Source organism: Urocitellus parryii, chromosome 5, assembly GCF_045843805.1.
Source record: "Urocitellus parryii isolate mUroPar1 chromosome 5, mUroPar1.hap1, whole genome shotgun sequence".
NCBI lineage: Eukaryota > Metazoa > Chordata > Mammalia > Rodentia > Sciuridae > Urocitellus > Urocitellus parryii.
The window spans coordinates 64510919-64528243 of NC_135535.1; the positions used below are offsets into that span (position 1 = coordinate 64510919).

At 40.5% G+C, this 17325-nt stretch overlaps 1 protein-coding gene across 5 annotated transcripts in view; it reads right to left on the reverse strand.

Moving 5' to 3' along the window:
* Scn8a (sodium voltage-gated channel alpha subunit 8) overlaps positions 1-17325 on the reverse strand; it is a 113608-nt gene that overhangs the window by 6238 nt on the left and 90045 nt on the right. For 3 of the 5 annotated variants that reach the window (XM_026398646.2, XM_026398645.2, XM_026398647.2), the window contains exons 20-24: positions 13088-13210; positions 6475-6759; positions 4466-4519; positions 3796-3933; positions 2426-2530 (exon numbers count right to left, since the gene is read on the reverse strand). In XM_026398646.2, coding sequence (XP_026254431.1) covers positions 2426-2530; positions 3796-3933; positions 4466-4519; positions 6475-6759; positions 13088-13210 — 705 coding nt within the window. The remainder of the gene's footprint in view (positions 1-2425; positions 2531-3795; positions 3934-4465; positions 4520-6474; positions 6760-13087; positions 13211-17325) is intronic. The other 2 variants (XM_077799304.1, XM_026398648.2) reach the window with 1 other exon arrangement.

A 17325-nucleotide genomic window follows, 5' to 3' on the forward strand; every position in this document is an offset into this window, starting at 1 on the left:
GGCTGCCCCGTAGTCTCATCTGTTGGCCATCTCTCCATCTCTTTTCTTTCTTGACTGGAGAGCCCACTTATTCCTACTGTTTACACCTATCTACTACTTGAGCTTCTCAGTCTCTCTCCCTGATGATTCGTAAACGTCTTAAACTTACCAGGTCCAGAGCACAGCTGAGTCCTTTCCCTTTCCCCTCATGTGGCTTGTTCTGCTTCTCTCAATTATTCATCTGTCTCTCAAGCCAGAAATCTAGAGTCCCCTGTTTTTTTCTTCTCTCTCATACCCCAATGCCCTGAGAGTCACTGACTCTTCCTTTAAAGAACTCGGTTGGGCCTGCTTCATTGCCTTTCCAGTGGCTAAGGTTGGAGGACTAACCTTAGCCACATCATCACCTGTACTTCTCTAAAAGTCTCTTAGCTGGTCTCCCAGCTTCCTTTGTTGCCCTCATCCAAAGCAGTCTCCACACATTGGTGAGTGGGACTGTTTAAAAACATAAATGAATCACATCATTCTCCCACTTAAAACCTTTCAATAGCTTCTCACCCGCTTGCCACAAAGGTCCTATTGTTAACTTGGCGGAGAGATGCCTTCACAGTCAGATGTTACTTGTGGCCTGTTACTAGCATTTCCTGCTTCTAGAGCCTTGTTTGCTTTTCCAGGAATCACTTTCCCCACCAGAGAACACCTTCCTTGATGAGGCTTTCTCTGACTACTCATGTAGAAATAGATCTGCCCCCACAACCCTCCATTTTTCTCTGTTATGGTTCTCCAGTTTTTTCTTTCTTCAATGTTTGCCTGCATTTTATTATAGCTGCCTGCTTTTTTTTTTTTTTTTTTTTTTTTTTGGTACCTAGAGGTGATTTATCACTGAGTTATATCCCTAGCCTTTTTAATTTAAGACAGAATCTCACTTAATTGCTGAGGCTGGCTTTGAACTTGTGATCCTCCTGCCTTAGCCACCACCCAAGTTGCTGGGATTTCAGATGTGTGCCACCATGCCCAGCATACCTACTAACTTTTATAGTTTAATGTGGAAGAAAATATACTTAGGTTTCCAAATGTAAACTTGAGAAATGTTAATCCTTTAATATTCCCTTTAGTTCCATTTCTATCACTAACTGGAAAGTCTTAACATCATGGAAATAAAAAAAATTAATAAAAAAAATTATTATCTTTTTAAAGATTCCCCTGATATTTTATATTTAAAAGCACCAAGGCACTTGGGCTACCACTTATTTTCAGGATTACTTTAACTTGGTGGTTTCCAAAATGCTCTGCAAACCCCTGGGCTTCTTTTCCCTCAGTGGCTATGGAGGAGTATGCCAGAAACAACTGTGGGGTCAGGGAAAAGCAGGCGGGAAAGCCAACTGCTGGTTTAAACAAAGGAGTTCTACTTTTATTAGTCAAATTAGACTTCCACCTAAGCTTTGACTGTAAGTGTTCTGCTGCCTTTTTTTTTTAAGTTACTTTTTTTTTAAAGAGAGAGAGAGAGAGAGAGAGGAGAGAGAGAGAGAGAGAGAGAGAGAGAGAGAGAGAGAGAGAGAATTTTTTAATATTTATTTTTTAATTTTGGGGGGACACAACATCTTTGTTTGTACGTGGCGCTGAGGATTGAACCCGGGCCGCACGCATGCCAGGCGGGTGCGCTACCGCTTGAGCCACATCCCCAGCCCCCACCCCCCTTTTTTTAATTACTTTAAATGAAAGTTAGAGAAGAAGAAGAAGAAACCTCGAGGCTTTTGGAGATTATGACCCACTCAGCTTGTTTCTCTGAAACAAGAGAACAACAACCCATGAAGGGTGAGGCTGAATTTCAGCCCCAATTCTGTTGGAGAGAGGAAATCCAGGTCACGGGACTCTCCTACTTTCACTCTTTCTGCTCTGACAGCCAGAAGCATTGTTTTAGCTCCCAGACATCCTGCCCACATGTCTGTTGGGCACAGAGGCTGAGAAAACGATGACCAAATCTTGAAGTCTTGAAGTGGCAGGAAAGGAATCAGCTTTTGTTCATTTTTGGTTGTCTGTTAAAAGATCTCTCCGCTGGGGTTGTGGCTCAGGAGTAGAGTGCTCGCCTAGCACGTGTGAGGCCCTGGGTTCGATCCTCAGCACCACATAAAAATAAATAAATAAAGATATTAAAAAAAAAAAAGATCTCATTACCTGGGCCAGAGTCAATGTGGTAAGCATGCCAGTTCTCTGCTGCTTCCCAAGGAGGGAAGAGGAGTGGCTGAGAGGAGAAGTCAAGCATGATGTAGAAGTCAGGCCACACTGTAATCCCTGTTCTGCCACCACCTTACTCTGATCTTTTGGATGGGGCAGCTTGGAGAAGATCAGTGGATACCAGGCAATCACTTTTTGCCTTCTTTGCAGTAACCCTAGCAGTGTCTTCCCAGATAGGTTCTCACTATGTTCTTGGTCTGCACAATGTACTCACCAAGGGGCGGGGAATGGGTTTCTGTGGTTTCTTTGAGCCCAGCTTTTTCATGGCATTGTAGTACTTCTTCTGTTCCTCAGTCATGAAGATATCCTGACCTCCAAAGTAAAGGAGGGAAAAAGAGAAAAGCAATTACAACTGGTGCTCATAGGCCTGGTTCTGGACCAGGTTCTGGATCAACACTGAGAACTGACGGAGACGTATCCATTTCCTTTCCAGAGGTCAGGTTAGTGGCTGCCTGTCCCAGAGTGAGATAGATCTAGAATGATTATTCTAATTCAAAGAGATAGCTACCTTTCAGCTCAGGATTTCTGAGATTTGCCAAGCTAGGTAGGAAGGAAATGGACTATCTGGTTACAGACCCTCAGGGAAGGGTAAACCTCAGAGCAAAGGTTTACATCTCGAATCTCACAGTCTCATAATAACATTTTTGGCCTGATTTCCTGATAAGCTTCTAGGAAAAAAATTCTATTTTTATTTTTTGGTATGTGAGGATTGAGCCCAGGGGTACTTTACCGATGAGCCACATTCCCAGCCTTTTTAAATTTTGAGACAGGGTCTTGTTAAGTTGCTTAGGGCTTTGTTAAGTTGCTGACTCATGGCCCACTTATTTTAGATGACATTCAAAATTTGTAAACTCTAGTGCAAGAAGGCAGTTTAGAGAGAGTTTTCTGAAGTTTGTTGGGCACAATTGACTTACAAAACGAATAAAAAGGGTAATCTTTTCAATTTGGGGGGGGGTACTGGGGATTAAACTCGCTGAGCCACATTCCCAGCCCTTTTTAATATTTCATTTATAGACAGGGTCTTGCTGAGTTGCTAAGTGCCTCGCTAAGTTGCCACGACTAGCTTTGAACTCTTTGAACTCCTGATCCTCCTGCCCTAGCCTCCCAAGCCACTGGGATTACAGACATATGCCACCACACCCAGCTTCAGTTTGTTTTGAAAAAAACTGTTAATCATCTGAGATAAGTAAGGAAGTGAACTTTCCAGGGTGGCCTTTCAGATCCCAATTACCAGAGATTAACATGGATGATGACAAGTCTGGGCAATTTCTGCTTCACTGCACTACTCATCCGATTCTTTCTGGAGCGGAGGCTCTCTCTGCCCCTAACTCCCTCTGGTGGAGTCAAGACCAGTAGTAGGCCTTTCGAGTACAAGACTGCTAGTAAATTCAGTAAATCACATGTTGCAAAAGCCAGCCCTGAAGAGGAAGAGTTGGTTGGGGTTAATGTACAGTGGAGCCAGTGTCACAGTGAGGTGACAATTTGGATTTTAGAGAAAACAAAGAGGGGTCTTTTCTCTGTAGTGACAGGGACAGAGGGCCTCTCATCTGAGTTGACCACTGGCAGTGAGGGGAGGAGACCTATCTTTTTCTTTTGTTGATTGAAGTTATCAATGATGACACCAATGAACAGATTCAGGGTGAAGAAGGAGCCGAAGATGATGAAGATGACAAAGTAGATGTACATGTAGATGTTGTCCTCATACTTAGGCTGTTCATCAGGCTGTCAAAGGACAGGAGAAAAGGACGAGAGTCAGCTTGCAGCCTGGCGATCAGGTGGGTGACTCCCACATGCCAAAGCCATCAGCTGTGATTTGCTGTCTGGGCTACTGAACAAACTGGGGATGGGAGAGACCTAGCTTCTTTCAGCCCGCCTCCTTCTCCACACTGGCAGCTCAGAGGACCCTGACAGCATTTCTGCTGTGACTTACTGGGAGAATATGCAAATCGCGAGGTAAAGGGCAGGGGAGGGGTGCCTGTTAGGAGCCACACTTTTATTTCAAGACAGGACTGAAGAGTAGACAGCTCTGTTGGGGCCGAGTATAAAAATCAACTGTCTAATCATCTGTAGCCAATGTGAGAGAGCGAGGACTTACTGAGAGGAAGAAAATGATCTATAATCAATAAAACAAGCAATTAACATTCCAAACAGAAATTTTGGTGCCTCTATTCCTCCCACCCTTTCTCTTTGATGATTCCACCATGCTGCCTGCTTTCTAACCAACAAAGTTCTGTTCCACCATGTACATTCTTACCTTTCGGGAATCTACAGCTGCATACATGATGTCCATCCAGCCTTTGAAGGTTGCCTGGCAAACAGAGTCAGTCATTAGATTGTGCCTGTGAGGGAGTGGGAGGAGTCTACGCAGGAGTCCCAAAGGCCAACAGTAAGGACACAGGACAAGGAGTTTGGGTAAGTCTCATATGGACATAGGGTTTCCTTTTGTTTGTACAGGGCCCAATGGGGCTTTGAGTAAGTCCCTGAAAATAACATTAGAGTTTGGCAACAAAACATGTTGACGATGGTAAGTGATTGATGACTTTCACCTAAGGTCTTAAGATGTGTTTGAAAAGACTGCCTAAAGCCAGGGCAAATGCAGATTTATAAACAAGTGGCAAGAATCTACTCAAGGTGCTTATTAGACTTTAGCCTTCCACTGAGGAGCTGTTTTTTCAAAAAGTGTTTATAAAGCAATGGGGGGGGGTGTCTGAAAAATTCACAGTTTCACTAAAAAAAAAAAAAAAGACAACAAGGTCAGAACTTATCTCTTACTAATAAACACAAGTAGCCTGCAGTATGGCAATCCTGGTGGCATCCTTGATGCCAATTCCAATTAATACCCCTTTTCAATTCTCTTTGTCTCCTATATCTAGCATGACTTTTGGAAACAAAGATGGATAATCAATTTAATATCTTCATGTTTAACTTGTTCAGCCAAATTCTAAGCTTTTTCAGGGCACAGGACAGTGTCTTTATTCACCTGATGGTCCTATTGCTAAGCACAATGTCTTGCTTATGGTGGGGACTCTGAATACCGTGTCTGACTAATATTTTCTGGAGCTGCTCCAGTTCAGATTCAATTTGTGGGTTCCATTTTTTTGAACTGGGGTAGAACAGCAAAAGAGTTTTGAGGTAGGATATGATACAGCTCATTCCCCTAACTTTTGCCTCCTCTTCCTAACAGTGAGTGCTTACTGTGTTAGGTTAGGGTGAAAGCTTCATTTGCAATTTCACATTAAGTATTCACAACAAGTGAATGATGTGGGTATTACAATCATAGTAATGAAAACACATAATAGCCATTATCATAATTAAGCTCTGCTATGTGCTGAACATTATGCTAAGATATTTTTCAAGTATCATGAATTCTTTTTTTTTTTTTTGGTACCAGTGATTGACCCCAGGGCAACTTTACCACTGACCTACATCCCTAGTCTTTTCATTTTTTATTCAGAGACAGGGACTTGCTAAGTTGCTTAGGGCCTTGCTAAGTTGCTGAGGCAGGTCTTGAACTTGTGATCCTCCTACCTCAGCCTCCAGAGTTGCACAGGTTGCACCACTGTGCCTGGCTCATGAATTCACTTAACAACCATGTAGAGTATTATAATCTACATTTAATTGATGAACAAACTGAGGAATAATTTGTACCAAATTGAATATCCAATAAATATCAGATTACATCTGTCTGATTCCAAAGATTATGAGCTTTTCAATGCATCAACTGTCTTGTCAAATATTCCAAAAAACTGGTGACAGAAGAAGAGAAAACTAGGCATGATGGAATGAAGTTAGGCAAGAGAGACTTATCTACATCATTAAAACACATTTCTCCATATTATCCACATTAGCCCTTTTTCTGGGGTTGAGCTGTCAGAGCAGCAGAATCACAGCACAGCCGCCTTTAGCATAGCTATTATGTAGGATTCTTCTTCATCAAAATTGCCCTTTTTATTTGTTTTCTTGACTTCTTTAACTACAATTCAGAGCTGGGGAGAGGTGAGCTACCACTTTATTATGTTGCAGCAAGTTTTAGTTTTGCTGAGTAGGTCTAGTTCTGAGCACAAAGAGAGAGGTTCCTTTTGAATGAGATCTTGTGGAAGTCAGAATATACAGGAACGATGTCTCCCTGAAACTGGTCTGGGAAATGATATTGCTCCCTGTTTCAGAGTAATTCCGATTCTCAAAGTAGGGTTGAGAAGGAACCAAATGAAATTTCTGCTAGCTGCTTGAATTTCCCAAGATTGAACAAATAATAATACTTACTACTTGAAGAAGGGCCAGATATCCTGCCCCCACGTTGTCAAAATTGATCTTCACGTTCTTCCACCTGATCTCTGTGTTGTTCCCCTCCATGAGCTTTTCACATTCAGTTTTATTGTTGACATCTTCGATTTCAAATCGGATTTCAGAAGTCTCATTAAAGCAGTAGTGGTATTTCCCCGCAAACAGGTTAACTCCCATGATGCTGAAAATCAGCCAGAAGATGAGACACACCAGCAGCACATTCATGATGGAGGGGATGGCGCCCACCAAGGCATTCACCACCACCTGCATTGGAAGGGGAGGTTGCTGAGTGTTGGCAGGAAGTGAGGGAAGCACATTCTTTTGATTTCCAGGAGGGGAATGACATTTGTGTGGCTTTTCTGCTATGGAAATGTGTTTTCTTTGCGCTTAACTATTTTCTTTGCAATAACTGGACAGATCCACAAATAGGACCAAAAATTTCTAAGTTTGTGAACAACATTTTGGGGAATTTTAATAAATTGCATGTTGATTTCAACTAAAACAAACTCCCCTGCCCAAGTTGACCCTGATCATCTCTTCTAGGCACCAACCTGGGACAAAAAAAAAAAAAAAAAAAAAAAAAGAAAAAAGAAAAAAAAAGAGAAAAAAAAAGAAAAAAGATTTCTTAGTCCAGTCTCCCTCCTCTTCAACTTGTAAAATAAACCCCCATGGAAAAAATCTGAGCAATTGCAAGCTTGCTAGTTGCCTTTCAACACATTCCCCCTCTGAAAAACAAGGCATGATTGTTCAAAACCACAGAGAGCTGCCCTTTGGGTTAGCAGTGAATCACTCAACAGTACATAACGTCTCTTTTATGACTATGCAAGGCCAGTTATCTTTCAGGCAATAGCTGAGCATGCATATTTTGCAGGCTCAAGAAAAAAAAAGCTATATTCCCTCTACCAAACAGTATAAAATAAAATCTGAACAAATGTGCTTTCTACTCAAGGTTTAGTCTTCAGCCTTTTTTTTTTTTTTTTTTCCTGACTTTGTAGGCTTCTAAATCTACGAGCTGCCCAGTGTGGCTAGTGTTGATATCTGTCTGCTTAGTTCAGGGCTTGACTGTTCTTCACAATGTATTAGAGATCAACATGACTTTTTTTTTTTTTTTTAATAGTTTTGGGTTAGATCACTGCTCTTGAAACTAAAAAAAAATGACATGTTGTTAAAAAATCACTGACTACAGTCTCAAGAATTTTTTTTTTTTTTATAAAAAGGGCAAAGGAAAAAAAACCCTTAGGAATAGATGTTTCTGGGTTGTTTTAAACATGGACTTTGCTTTATACTAGAGGTGACAGTAGTCAGACAACAACTCTACTGTTGCAGCAGTTTTCACTAGTAGAGTTCGAGTGCTTACAAAGGTAACATTTCTAGTGATGGAACAGGAAACAAGGCTAGTTTCATCTCTGCCAACTTTCACTAGTGATGTCTTAAGCAGGGTTGCTAAGGCTCAGAAGACTGTTTCTTCCTTTTTCTAGTACTGAAGAGGATTATGGAGTAGAAAACAAAGACATTGGATATAAATGAATTGTGTTTTTTCTGATGTTTTGTTTGGAGGAGGTGACACGTGTTTCCAAGTTCCTGCATCTGTTTTTTGGTACAGGTAAGAGATGACAGGCTGCCAACTAGCTACAGCATGGGAGAGACAGGGAGGTCATGCTGTATGAGGAACGCCAGGGGGCAGCCCTGGGCTCTAACTTGAATCCTACTGGGTTTTGTCTTTTGTTTTTGTCTTAGACTGCACTGTCATTCATCAGAACACATGGCTGAGAAGAACTACCTGTTCTGTCCTATATCAAAAGGCAACAATATTCTGCTAGGACTCACTCTGTCTTTGATATTAAAATACTCATCTTGTGATTCTCCAATTCACATATGAAGGCCTTTAGAATGAGAGGCAGTTATTTCTTAATTCTTAGACCAAGAAATCTCTTCAAGATCTTATAACTCTGGCATTAGTATAAAATATTTATTACTGTGAGCAAGGAAAGCTAGAATATCTGAAATCCAGAAAATCTTTAATGTTATTTTGGAGAATGCTATTTACTTTTATGAATTTATGGTATCAAATTTGTCAGATAATCAGATTTAAATTTTACCTTCTCATTCTACAGTTGTTCACCCTTTGGTTAGGGCACCAAAAAGCAATGGAATGTGCAAAAGAACAAGCAAAAGGCAAATGATCCACAAATGGAATAATCATTTCTCAAACAATAAGAGTAGATCATGTAAAGATTCAAAAGCTCAAGTCTATGTGACAGCATTTTGCAGCAGTTTAGGTGAGAGATCATGATGTTCTATTAGACAACTACCAGCGTAAAGTTGGGAAGTAAGCCCTAAAAATGGAAACCTGAAAATATTGTTTTTTTTCCCCCTCAATTCAGAAACTTCAGGAATTCTCACTGTACAGTCAATCTGTTTTGTTTTGTTTTGGTTTTTTTTGGTACAAGGGACTGAACCCAGGGGTGCTTAACCACTAAACCACAATCCCAGCCCTTTTTAAAAATATTTAAGACAGGGTCTTGCTAAGCTGCTTTGAACTTGCAATCCTCCTGCCTTAGCCTCCGAGATGATAGGATTACAGGCATGCACCACGGTGCCTGGCTATACAGAGAATCTTAAACTTCTATTTGAACCCAGTCTAACCCATCCTACACGGTATCTTAAGTCTTACTGTTAAATATGGATAATATTTTCAGCAGGGAAGAATAATCAACTAAGTGATCTCTGAACTTTAACATCATAGATCTGATCAAAGGACTCAAAACACAAAAATATTTGCTGAGGATTTGCTGATGACATAAAAATCCTGTAAATCTGATACTTTTTTGTGTATGTGTGCACATACATTCACTCATGGTATTGGGGACTGAACTGAGGGACACTCTACCACTGAACTATATCTTTAGTTTTTTTTATTTTTATTTTTTGAGACAGAATCTTACTAAGTTGCTTAGGCTGGCATGGAACTTGTGATCCTCCTGCCTAAGCCTCCTGAGCTGCTGGGATTACAGGCGTGCAATACTGCACCCAGTTAATCCAATGTATTTGTAATGTGCAAATATATATTTATCAATCACAACCAAAGAAAATCTCCTCATCTTAGATTTATAAACAAAACAGTAAAGAGTTGATGGAATTAATAGTTCTTCCCTGCTGTGAACATTAGCTGATAAGCTACAAAATATTACACAGAAATTATTTAACTGTGTCCCATATAGAAATGTCATTATGCCATTATTCTCAGTAACTAAAGGGAAGAAACCAGGTTTATTATTTTAAACTTTTACACTAAAGATATATTATAAAGGACAATTCAAATTTTCACTGATACTCACTTAATAATTGGATTTCTTTTGCTCTTGCTACTCTCTAGTTATTTGACATTGCCCTTCATGATAATGAAACCCATTTTTGTTAAAAACTAGATACAGTATAGAAATATTACTCAAAGTTAGGTTCTAGCAATCTATAAAGTTTTTTTCAATGGAAATTTGTACTTAGTGTTGGACATAAATCTTACCTAAGATTTCTTGACATGTTGTTAAAAAAATCACTGACTACAGTCTGAAGAATTAAAAAAAAAAAGGGAGAAAATTCCAATGGATACTAATTCTTACAGTATTTTTATCTTCTCTATAATGCCTAGGACATTTTTGTTCATTAAACACTATAAAATCCATCAAATAGCTTTTAATATCTGGCAGAGGGAACATGGCTTTAATGGACAACTATGTACTGACAATCAACAAAAAATGCATGCATGTTTCATAGCATTACTATTGTATACTTTCAAAAATTTAATAGCACAGCAATATCTTTAAATAAAGATTACTATGGAGGAGAGAAAAGCAAAGAACTACATTAAGTATTCCTTTGCCAACAGCAGGAGTGTTTCAATTTTTCTGATCTTTGGTTTGAGGAAGGAGAGAGGAGACTGAACGAGTATCCCAGGACAGGCCGGGGTCATATGCTCCCTCTCAAGTGAAGGTCTGAGTCTATAATTGGAGCAGCACAGTGACAGTTGAGCCCATCTGCACGGATGGTATTCAGTTCATGAAGGTTTCTTACTTAAGGTTTTCTAATGGTAATCTTGCAAGTGTTGGCATACAGAAGAACCCAAGCTAAAGAATGAAAAACACATTCCTCTGTAGAAAAACAAAATTTATGTGAAACATATATACTTAGTTCTATTTATCACTGGGAAACTTAAGCTGGGTCAAATGAAATCTCTTCTGCGGTTACTCTTCCACAGAAGGGCTGGGAAACTGCCTGCAGGAATAGATCCTGACCTCTCTCTACCTGCCCAACCAGCCCTGGTCAGTAATGTTGACTGACTGGCAACAACCCAATAAGGTGGCACCTCTACACCAAAGTTTCCCTCACTGAATGTTACTGTTTTAAATTGCAGCTTTGGGTTCAAACTTGTTTTTGCCCATATTATTTTATTTGAAAAAAGCTTGAGGTAGACGATTTTCATTAAAAGTTTCTACTGTTTTGATTATCCATTCTGAATGATCTGGATCCATTTCTAAGCTATTTGAAAGTTGATAAGTTTCCCAGGGAATGAAAACTGAGAGTTCAGGGAAGGTGGGGAAAAGAGGAACTAAAGGGAAAAGGTGAGGCTACTAAAAGGGCTCCTGCATCAGATTATTTAACTGATTTCCTCATAAGCAAACTGGCGCTCAGTGGGGACTACTTTCTGCTACAGGGACAGCAGTAAGCAACCAGAAAGTTAGTAACAAGTGTTGGTTGGGCATTTTGGGGCAATGAGTAGAGGCTTTAGGTATTACCAATCCCTTTTAGGAGATCCAGGATCACTGCTGAGACTGTGGGGGCATTACAGGCTACTGAGCTCAGGCACAATGTTGAATAAGCATCATCTCTAAAGGCATTTATTTAGTTGCATCTTGTCCACAATTTTTCAATCACTAAAGTGAATTATTAACTCTATAACAACACTATTATAATTTATTTAAAAATTTATTCCTTATGAAAAACATGGGAAAGCCAGGAAGTAGGGATGAGCATTTTAATTCTATTTTCAACCACGACCATTAAAATCACCGAGTCTTGTCTCTCTCTCTACATTTAGTCTGATCCTAATAATGTCCTCATTGCACACATTCTGAAGCCTCTCTTCTCTGTGGGACACTTAGCATCCCCAACTTTTTCTTTAATAATAAAAATAAATTTATACTGCTGTTGGAACTGCCCTTCCTGCAGATGGTTTTTAGGACTACAGAAAAAGCTCACGTTTAGTAAACCAAACTGTGACTGTGCTACAGAAGAAACACCAGTTTATTGCAAAAAGCATTTGTCTGAATACACTAAAATAGTAAGATAAAATTCCCACGTCCCAGTGAAATTTTCACCTTCCTGTGCAACTGTGAGTGGCTTCATGGAATAGCAGCCAGAGATCACAGACGAGGAATAAATGGAGCAGCACTGTCCTGGTATCTAGTTTCTCCAATCAGTCTTGCTTCATGTGAACTATTGCAACAGTTCAGTTTTATTCCTACATTCTGATATTTGCACACTTAAGAACTGATCCTCTGGTTTGCTCTCCTGCATGTATTCAACTTCTGAATTGAAATGAGTTTTCTTGGTCTCGTTAAGTATAACAGACCTCTCTTGTTACAACTATGATCACCAAAACCAGCTGTCCACTTGATTTTAGGACATTGACTTTTTAGTGTGAGTGTGTACACACATGTGCACATACGCACAATTATCAAAACCATAAAAGAAAAAGGCACCAGAAGAGGGAGCCTTATTCTGAGTTGGCAAGGTGACAGCCCCTGTACTGTATATATTCGGGTGGAGTATCGCCAAAGTAGGAATAGGAGGACTTGAGAAATTTCAGGAGAACTAATTGGTATTCAGTCCTCTAGCATCATCCCTGTTTGTTGTTTTGACAGTATTAGGATAGTGGACCATATAGCATGGGCAGAGGGGTGGGGGTGAGGAGGAAAGCTTTGCTATCAGACAGTGGCTGCCAGTCCTTATGGGACTGGGCTGAGAACAACAAGGTGCAAAAAGAGGAATCAGAATAGAAAGAAAAGCATTTCTTCTCCCAGGGCCATGCCAAATTCTGCTCCATCCCCAATTCCAAGCCTGCCATGTGTCTTCAAACCCCCTCTCTGCTGTTTTCTCAGTGACTCCAAGGCCACAGTCCCCACCTGGCTAATGCCCCTACACAGCACTCTTCCTGCCTGCAGCCTATGCTTTTCAGTGGGTCTGTGGGTTATAATTCCCCTTCTTTGCACCTGGTGATTCTCCCTATTAAATCAACAGCCCAGAAAGCCGCCCCAAGTGCTACAGGTAAGCCAGGCCAAATGAGAATAGCCAATGTTAACATGTTCTGCGATGGCATGTTGTTGGGAGTGGGGCCAATATTAATGTGATGAGGCAGCTTAATGCAACTCCCCTGCGCACGGGGCTGGTGCGGGGGATAAAGAGTGGAGGATCAAATCGGCAGCTGCATCACAGAATCCGTGTTTGAATGATCTTTCCACCATGTGATCAGTTCTAGCATGCTTAAACAGTTTCCATTGGCATGCAGAAGGATCAGCTGCTCTTAGTATCTTACCCTCATCCCTTCAAATCGTGATAAGGCTCTTAAGGGTCTCAAAGCTCTTAGGGTCCTAAGGGACTTTATGGCACCTAGTTCCGAGTAGCCCAGGGCATTAGCTATAAGGCTGACTAAAGAGACCTACACGGAAACAGAAGAGAAAAACAAAAACAAAAAAGGAAACAAAAAGAAAAAAAAAGAAAACAGAGGTTCCAGAGTGTTAGAATAAAGCCCCTAGCACTGAATTACACAGATTGGGCCCCCCAGGTGGAGCAAGTGGGTAACACCAGCTGCCTATTTCAACTTGACTCAAACGACCTGGAAGGAAAGGTGGTTGAGAGAGGCAGAAGAAAAAACACAAAGGGAAGAATAAATTGAGAGAAGGCGGTAAAACATACACACAAGTTGGAAAGGGAAGAGGCTGAAGGGAGAGGGAGAGAATGAGGAAGTTCCATTGGAAGGAGAGGAGCCTGAAGAGATGACAAGAACCTTACCCTCGCCCTTTACAGTCTCTGCAGGTCCCAGAAGTTCCCATTAAATTAAGCCAGACAAATTTAATGGTACCTATGGAAAAGAATACAGATAAATACACATACTCCACACAAGCCGCCCCCTCCTCTGCTCATTCACCATGGGATTTCCAACAGGGACAAGCTCTCTTACTCCTGGTTGACAAGAAACCATTTGTTTAAGAATTTGATGAGCCACTACATCAACAAAGGAAATATATTCCATAAGTACCGCAGGTGACTTTGCAGTTCCCAAAAAAAGAACCAAATAAGGAAACTCCTTGACAGAATTTTGACCCCATGACCATTCAAGTGATTTTCTTTCTCACTTTTAATAAAGAATCCTTCCAATTTATAAGCATAACTATGACTCCTTCATGGCCATAAGAACTTAGGTAGGTCTCAATAACTAAATCTATACATTTTCTTATAATTCCCATTCTTTCCTCCAGAACATCCCCAAATGAATTGGCCTCACGTTTGTCACTTTCAGAACAATTTTCTATAACTTTCACCATTAAAATAGTAGCTGGCAAAATTCTTGGGAGAAAAAATTCAAACTTTCCATTTTATACAGATGAAGAAACTTTTACCATCATACACAAAAACCTGCCCACTGTCGGTGGCAATTCTGGAGCCAGGATGAGATGCCCACACTGCTGACCCTTGGGCCAGTGTCCTTTCTTCCAAAAACACATTGTGGAAGATCCGTCTGAAGCAGACAGGTTACATGACAATATTCCAATAGGATCACCAGTGTCAGAATAATCCAGAGCTGATCTATTGACATACTAGGGAAAGTAGTCTGCAGGTCTCCAGGTCTACACTTGGGTGAAATGCTTTCCTGCTCTTCTAGAGGCAAACTTACCTTGTTCTAACAGAGCTCTAGGGGAGTTACATAATGACATCTTAACACTGGCTACTAAACACACCTCAGACTGCTTGGGCCTGATCCTAGGGGGCATCATATCTGAACATACCTTTAGCTGGTCAAATCCTACAGTGTCTGGGTGTAGGGTTTTTTTCCTCTCTCTCTTTTTTTTTGATAACAGGGATTGAACTCAGGGGTACCTTTCCACTGAGCCACATCCCCAGCCCTATATATTTTTATTTAGAGACAGGGTCTCAATGAATTACTTAGGGCCTTGCTATGTTGCCTAGGCTAGCTCTGAACTCATAATCCTCTTGCCTCAGCTTCCTGAGCTGCTCGAATTATGGGCATGCGTCACGCACCTGGCTGGGCATAGGGTTTTTTAGAGTAGCATTGTGCTTATATTGTACCACAGATTCTGGGGTAGGTTAAGATATTTCCACCTCATATTACTTAGTTTAATTGATGATATTTTAAATTAGAAAAGAAAAAAACCTACAATTTAGTTTCTTTTTTTTTTAAGAGAGAGTGAGAGAGGAGAGAGAGAGAGAGAGAATTTTTAATATTTATTTTTTAGTTCTTGGCGGACACAACATCTTTGTTGGTATGTGGTGCTGAGGATCGAACCCGGGCCGCACACATGCCAGGCGAGCGCGCTACCGCTTGAGCCACATCCCCAGCCCTACAATTTAGTTTCATTTGCTGCTTTTAGGGCTTTAGTTCATTGATTCCATGTCTCTGAACTGTGTACACATGCACACACTTTTAGAAATGAGGAAATTTATAATTAAGTATCAGGATGGGCATGGGGTAGAAGTGAAAGGTCAATGACTTCACAAGGATCAGGGATGAGAAGGCTTAAAGGTTTCAATTTTAAAATGGGCCTGCACTTTTGATTTATGCATGTATTCGTAATTCATCAGCTTAGGTGTCTTCTATGGAGTCCCAGGCAATATCCAAAGTAAACCTGGAACTAAACATTGCCCTATTTGGCTATCCACATTCTTTGAGAGTAAGATGATCAAGGGCTAATCCTTGCCTAAAATAAGGGCTTCAAAAGCCATATCTGGAACATAGCAGCACTAACCAGTCACTTCCGCTCCATCTATAATTATCAATGAAAATTTATATTGAGGTAACTTTTCTCAAGTTCGGCCAACTCTTAACCCCAAATAATCTAAAATCGACAGACTCTTATGGAAGCTATAAAATCTGAAGGTAAGCTATCCCATTTCAACTCATTATCTGAGTTCAAAAGTCCCCTAGGTCAGCTTCATCCTGTGAACTCTGTCAGGTAAAGATTGTAAAAAACGAAGCTTTGACTGGCTACTGGCCCCACACAATGCAAGAGGACCCCACCTCTTCAGGGTGGGTGACTTATCTGTTAATGATCAGGTCTACAGTGGGGAGAGGGGTGAAGAAGGTACAGAGGCCAATTCAGCACTGGCTCGAAAATTGCTGCTGAGAGATAAACTGCTCAGCTAATTGATTGAGGGAAGATCTCCCAAGACAGAATCAATAAGGGTCTTATCTGGGTTATTCCTTAGCAGCTGAGGGCTCACATAATCCTCTGAGTCTCCATGTTAAACCTTCATTGGAGATAATCAGAACATTACTTAAAGTGCAATTTAAAGAACGAATCAACCTAAAGAGAAAAAAGGAACTGAGGAATCAAAATCCAGGGTATCTATGGCTGCAGGCATGGAAAAAAACACACTAGGTGACATTTTCAAATTAAGTAAATATATTCAAACAGAAAATGTTTTCAGTAGTGAACTCTGGATGAGAAGCATGGTCTCTGAAAGCTCCCATCCTTAGAATGGATATGCTGGCTAACTGCTGCAAATGATGGGGAAAATTTCCCTAGAGAAAAGATGCTAACATTCTTTTACAGGACACAGTATCTGTGGCAGTAAATGACCTGATTGAAACAAAATGACCCTGTTTGGAACTTAAATGACTTATTAATAAAAAGAATTGATCTTAGAAGTTGTTTGGGTTATCCACAGGTATCTAAAAAAAAAAATCAGCAGCTTGATGATGCAACAAGGAAAAATGAACATCAATCAGGGAAACAAATGTGGAAATGAATGACAGATGCAGGTATCAAGTCACCAGATGATCAACTAGGAGGAAGAGTCTCTCAGAGATGGTGGTAAATTAGGTTCTACAATTTATACTTGCTGGTTATTCCAAAATACAAAGGGAATCATATATATTTTACCCAGCAAAAGCTCTGATGCCAGTCCAAGCTATATTGTCCATCCACAACTCACTGATGACAAACTGTACAACCAATGTGATAGACTGGGGTATTTTCACTTAGCATGCTAGGCTTCAAGCTGGTGGTTCTTTGTGTATGAATATTGTCTTTTCAGACCTTTATGGAGAAGTTCCCATGCCTAACTCTCATTGTATTCCCCACAGCACCTGGAAGGCAAGAGGCTTTGCATATTGTAGGTGCTCAATAAGCATTTGATAAGTGAAGAATAAATAAACTGTTCTGCTGGAGGAAAGAACACAATAAAAGGGAGGTTTCTAGGAGAGATCCATTTCCAAAATGCTGGGTTACCATATACTTATAATCAGATCAGAGTTGCCTAATAGATAACATAAGCTCTGCAGAGGTTTGGACCATGCCTGCCTGTCTCCCTGTGACTCCCTATGGCTCTGGGACAATTCTACAGAGCATGGTAGAAACCAGTACAGAAGCATTCTCTGGAACCAGCGTTAGGCCCTAAAGCAATGTAATAATACAGCAACACCCAAAAGCTAGAGGAACTGATGGGTTGCTGTCAACTGGCCATATGCCTGTATTATTATTATTTTTAAATCCCTTTCTACATAGTATATAATATATTTGTTAAAAAAAGGTG